At 38.0% G+C, this 6,166-nt stretch overlaps 1 protein-coding gene across 1 annotated transcript in view; it reads left to right on the top strand.

The window, feature by feature from the left end:
- The window catches only part of CACNA1G (calcium voltage-gated channel subunit alpha1 G), a 230,784-nt gene extending 225,842 nt beyond the window's left edge, over positions 1-4,942 (top strand). The window contains exons 61-64 of the mRNA XM_019542480.1: positions 635-793; positions 2,245-2,411; positions 3,327-3,521; positions 4,541-4,942. Of these exons, the coding sequence (XP_019398025.1) occupies positions 635-793; positions 2,245-2,411; positions 3,327-3,521; positions 4,541-4,649 (630 nt within the window). The 3' untranslated portion in view covers positions 4,650-4,942. The remainder of the gene's footprint in view (positions 1-634; positions 794-2,244; positions 2,412-3,326; positions 3,522-4,540) is intronic.
- Positions 4,943-6,166: the final 1,224 nt, after the last annotated feature.

Raw genomic sequence — 6,166 nt, 5'->3', positions numbered from 1 at the left:
CTCCTGATATCTAACCTAAACCTACCCTCTGCCAGCTTGTGACCGTTATTCCTGGTCACTCCTGGTGGTGCTCGGGGGAACAGGGACTCCCCCAATGCTGTTGGAGAAAACTTTGATTTTTCTGCATCAAGGAACCATCCAAAACCTTTTGCTTGTCAGCTTTGTTCCATCTCAACATGTTTGAAAATGCTAGTTTGCTTCATGTCCCTGGGGAAAATCTGTTTTGCTGCTTATTCTGGGAGAGTCCCCCAGTTAAGGGGCTCTGGTTAAGGAGGAAGAATTGCCTGTGAGCTAAGCATTCATAATGGGAGCTGCATTTTGGAAGCGAGGTGTATGCATTTAGCTTAATTAGATCTTCAGCAAATCCATACATTATATATACCTATTTATACTTCTTACTGCACAAACTCATGGAGTGATAACACCTACTTAGCATAATACATGACAAGTGGAAATGAGGGCAATTGCGGGGGAGAAAGGTTATTGTATGGGTGTATTTTCTCTTTTTAGCATCAGCTCTTGGATTAAAATCTGTTTCTCCTCGAAAGGGGTTAATATCACGTTTCTAATTCTTAAATAGAATTGATAAGAATTATTAATTGTCCTGTTCTTAATTCTGCAATGCGCATTTTAGATAGGAATTGTTGGAAGAACTGGAGCTGGGAAGTCTTCCATGACCCTCTGTCTCTTCAGGATCCTGGAAGCTGCAAAGGGAGACATTAAAATAGACGGTGTGAGAATTTCAGAGATTGGTCTTCATGACCTACGATCCAAGCTCACAATTATTCCTCAGGTAAGCCAGTGCTTCTCTTATTGCAGTGTGGTAAAGGCACTGAACTTTAGTAGCTCAGCAAACAGCAAATTACAATGTAATGGCTCCTCGGAGGAAGGCATCGTGCTCTGCCCACAAAATCAGTAATTGCTTGTTAGCCATACACGTACATATCTGCAGTAGAACCAAGTTCATTTTTACATGGCCTGGTTTTATACATCACCAGCTGAAGTAAGACGTAAACTGAAAGCCAAGGTAAAAGGATTTATGCAACTTCTGGAACAGGATAATAGCATAAATAGCTATTGAATGTGGTAAATTTGAACGAGACATTTAGGTCTAACTTGGACATTTAGACCTTTGACCAAACCTCATAAAGTTGGCCACGGGTATAGAGGAAATGCAGGTTATTAGTAATCTCATCTGTCTCTCATTTGACATGTTTAGTGGTGTGGTTGTTTCAAAGCTTCGTCATCATACTTATACTACATAGTTATCTAGCTAATTATGTACAAGTACTGTAAAGGTTTTATTTGGAAAGCAGACTATAAATACAGAGGTAAAATGAAATGCTTGAAAATGCACACCTAACCCCTTTAATATATGGCCATAAATATACAATCGAAGGAGGCAAGAGAAATAAAAATTACAGTAACTGGGCTCCGTGCTGCAAATACTTTGGCACATGCATAACCTGATCCACAAGAGAAATGCCATTGAATACTATGCATGGTGTAATTCCTATGAAGAAAATAATCCAGGTGCTTGCAGAAAAGAGTATTGTGCCTTGTAGTTAACTATTGGTGCAAGTTCAAGGAATTGCAGACAAGCCTATGAAACACCATGAATATGCTCGGTCTTAAGTATAAATACCTTTGTAATGTGTTGTTATTATCTACCACTTATATTGCCATTGTGAAGGGCCACAGCCTGCATCAGGACCCCATTGTATAAGACATTGTACAAACCCTTGTCTCTGCAACTGGGATCCTCCCATTGCTTCAGATTGGCATTTTGAATGTTGTCCTTTTTATTTGTTCTAATATGAACCATTTTGTGCCTGGTGGACAGGCTTTGGGGGTACAAACAATGATGCTGTATTACAGGGGTGGCCAGTCTATGGCACAGGTATCACAAATGGCATGGGCAGCCCCCACGTGTGGCATGTGGCAGATTGGGGAGGGGACATATAGCGCACTGGCGGGTAGGACAGAGCAGAAAGCAGAGCATCAGATCAATCAGGGAGCACAGAGCAGAAAGCAGAGAAGCATCTTGGCCAGGGAGCAGGAAACTTAGCAGCAGATCAGGTAAGCGAGGGGGATTGGAGGGGCACTCAGGGGTGGTGCAGGGCAATTTGTGGCACACCTGCCAAAAAGGTTGGCCTCAGTCCGCTCTTTTGTGTGAAAATCTGCTTAGTACCTAGTTATAAACAATTAAACCCCTTGTCTAATCACTATGGGTTATTTATTCAGGACCCAGTTCTTTTTTCTGGAACACTGAGAATGAATCTGGATCCATTTAATAGTTACTCAGATGAAGAAATATGGACAGCACTTGAATTGTCTCACTTGAAGAGGTTTGTCAACAGTCAGCCGGCCATGCTGGATTACGAATGCTCAGAAGGGGGAGAGAACCTTAGGTAACGAGGACTCTACGGTAGCTACATAATCGTTGTGATTTTGGCATCCTGAGAATTATTTATCCCGTATTTCAAATTCCATTTAGCCCGGTGTGGGATAGCATTTGAGTATCCCATTGAAGCTGTCACCAGAAGGAGCGAAGCATCTCTTGTGCTGCACTGAGTAGGGTTCCTTTCTTGAATTTGGCCTCTACTCCAGGACATTTTCCTGGGTCCTTTGAAATATCTGAGTTCAGTATTGAACGTCAGGACCCTACACTTTTGCAAACATGAGCAATGACAATAAAATGTGTTGTAATATTGGCTTCTGGTGCAACACTGCATCAGTAGGAAGCCCCAACTCTTTTCTAACTCCAAAGGTGTCTTCACCATGTCAAGGTTGAGGCTTATCAGTGGAGGAAGCTTTTCTTCTTCAAACTGTCCCTCTTCCTTGAATAAAGTAGGACTGTCAGCTTCAACCAAAGCAATTCCATAAGAACTCAAGTTCCTTTACATACCTCACAACGTTCTTTTTTCTCCTAATTTGCCAGTTTGTCTTGTGGGCTGATTTTAACAGCAATGGGCTTGTTGAAAGCAAATCAGGGAATGCACATTATAATAGCAACCACAGCTGGAGGCATTTATAATTTGCACAAACTGTCTATAATAAGCTTTACTGGCTGTAATCATTGAACCATCCGGTTAATTATGCTTATTACTATAACCAGTATATTAATTGGAAAGTAAATATGTATTTTAGAGTAGCAGTTATCTTTTACAAGCTCAAAAGCCAGTGGAAGAATATTTGACAAAACACACTATTTGACTAATAGTTCTATCCTCTGGAAAAAAATGTCTAGTGTATTAAATTTTGAACAAAGAAAAGCAGGCAGCCCTAAGGAACCTGTTGCTGAACAACCTTGTCTTTGCTTTCAGCGTTGGTCAAAGACAGCTGGTCTGCTTGGCAAGAGCCCTCCTTCGCAAAACAAGAATCTTAGTTCTGGATGAAGCAACTGCAGCAATTGACCTTGAGACAGATGATTTAATTCAGATGACAATCAGGACTCAATTTGAAGATTGCACTGTACTAACAATAGCGCACAGACTGAACACAATTATGGATTATACAAGGTAAACTTAAAGAACCAGAAACAGTAAATGTGTTGAATGAGGTTAATATGACCAGAAATATGGGTTGGTTTGTTTTGGTTTTTTTTATTTCTCTGATCATCCTGTAGGACTTTTAACCTCTCCTACTGCCCTCATTAAAATCAGAAAGTGCAGCTACCTAGTCTGAGAGACCTTTTAACTGGTCTTTCTATTGTAAGTCATGAGCATAATAATTTTTTTTTTTGAGAGAAAAGGAAAAAGCCCTTTTGCCATGCCCCGACCATTTGCTTTTATAATCCATTTTGCTGAAGGAGTCTAGTACCTGCTTTCTCTGGTGATGCAGAAAGTTGCAGATTTGAAGGCCTAGTTTGGCCTATTGTATTAATACTTGCTTTAAGTCCGATAGCTGCAGGTGAACTAGAACATCTCTATTCAGAAAAATATCTTGACTTGGAAATTTCCAAGGATGGAAAATCTACCATGGTCCTTACTAAAATGAACCAATGGTTACTTTCCCTCAAGCTTAAAAACGTCAGTCTGTTTCTAATCTGAATTTGTCGAGTTTGAACTTTCCAGCCATAGTCCTTTGTTAAATTTTTGTTTTCCTGAGAAAATTTCTGCTCCCCACATAGAGATGCCCTTAACGTTCTCGTTAGGTTAGTGATACTCAGTGCTACAAGTGACTTTTCAAAAATAAGCACCATTTACAGCTCTTTTTCTGCATGCATTAGATATACTCATGGACAATGAAACACTTTCATCTGCATGCTGTGGGTTTTTTATTTTTTTGAACTGGAGTGTGCCCATTCTAGTGCATCTAGGGGTGTTGTTATGGCTCTTCAGTTAACACTCATGAAACATCCACGTCAGTCAAGTTTCAGTGGCACTATCATTGTATCGTGTCATAGTATGTGAACATGATTTACACAATAAGCGGGGAAGGTTTGCAATATGTGCTTCCATTGCTGAGGGGGGCATCGTTTCCTAAGAGAAGTGAGATTTTTCTGAAACATCAGCTTTTCTTTCTTTCTTTGATACAGGGTCCTGGTTCTAGATAAAGGAACTATAGCTGAATTTGATACACCAACAAGACTTATAGCTTCAAGAAGTATTTTCTACAGTATGGCCAAAGATGCTGGACTGGCATAACAAAACTTTTTTATACCACTTAAAGCAACCCATGAGTTTACTGTATTTTACAGAATGGTCTTTGTAGCAGACTAAGCTTGTGATACAGAACAGTGTATTTTACACCCACAGTGACCAAACATGAATTTTATATTTTTAAAACTATTTTCTAGATGTATGTATATGAAGAATTTCATTAATGCTTTTTTCCTCAAAGAATGCCAAGTGTCCTGCCAGGAAAATGTATGTACTGCAAGGTAACATGTACTGTATTTTGATTTATCATTAGAAATTAAAACTAATGATACAAAATACACCTTTTCTGTGCCTTTTGTATTGAAACTCACGAACCTTGAAATGGGACAGTTGACTTTATTGTTGGGGTTCAGTTGAAAGGAAATACTAAAAGAGCAATTCACTTGTCCCAAACCATTCCTTATAAATAGTTAATGCTGACAGGACAAGAATGTTGGATACCAAAGTTTCAGAGCCACAAGCCAGTGACATCTTGGAGCTTCATTTCTACATCAGCCTGGAATGGCCTGAAGAATTGGGATTAATACACTTTTTTTCTCATTCCTACCAATAATTGTAAATGTAGAAATACATCCACATATAAGACCTAATGTAAAATCAAGTGCAATTAACACAGCAATTTCTATTAACTTCAGTGGAGTCTGAATAAATGCTTGTAAAGGTATAACTGAAGAGATGTTACTTTATTTAATACTTCTGCTTTCTGTATAAAAGCAACGTGGATAAGAAAAGTCATCTACAAGTTCAGCAACTGATTTTTTTTATGGTATACCATTTATTTTTCTTATGTGGGTTACAATTGTTTGTTTTATATGGTTATATATTTCCAAATAATATGTAGCTAACATCTATTACAAGAGGAAATTTAGATTGTAAATGATGAAGGATGAATTCTGTGCGGCAAATGATTGTCACTAAGATCTAAAGGCACGTCCATTTTTTTTTTGGTTCCTCATCTCCCTTACCAACAACAATGGAAAGGAGAAAACGTTGTTCTTTCTTTCCTATGACTGAAAGAAAAAAAAATTCTGTAACCATGTGAGAAGACCAAAAATAATTATTTATTAATTATAAAAAGAATGCATCTCAAATAGAAACAAGAGTCTACAGCCAAGCAATTCATTTAATGTTAACATAGCTTTCACATAGTAATGCACAAAGTACATGAATCCTTGATCAGATACAATAGTGTGAATGTTATACAGTTACTTGATTAATTCAGCTAGCAAAGCTGATATTTTCAGTTATAAATTCTATATGGTATAAAGTATAAAAATATTCCTCTTAATGCATAGATAGCTATTAGCAACTGTGCAACATCATCAATATACCAATGAAATCAGTCAATTCAATGGCTGATCATTTTACTAGCAAATCCTACCAATTTACACGTAAGAGTATTGTGCCTGTTATACAGTTACTTGATTAATTCAGCTAGCAAAGCTGATATTTTCAGTTATAAATTCTATATGGTATAAAGTATAAAAATATTCCTCTTAATG

This window comes from Crocodylus porosus, unplaced genomic scaffold, assembly GCF_001723895.1.
Source record: "Crocodylus porosus isolate Cpor-Errol unplaced genomic scaffold, CroPor_comp1, whole genome shotgun sequence".
NCBI lineage: Eukaryota > Metazoa > Chordata > Crocodylia > Crocodylidae > Crocodylus > Crocodylus porosus.
The sequence above is the reverse complement of the archived record's forward strand: the minus strand, read 5'-3'. Positions and strand labels throughout refer to the sequence as shown.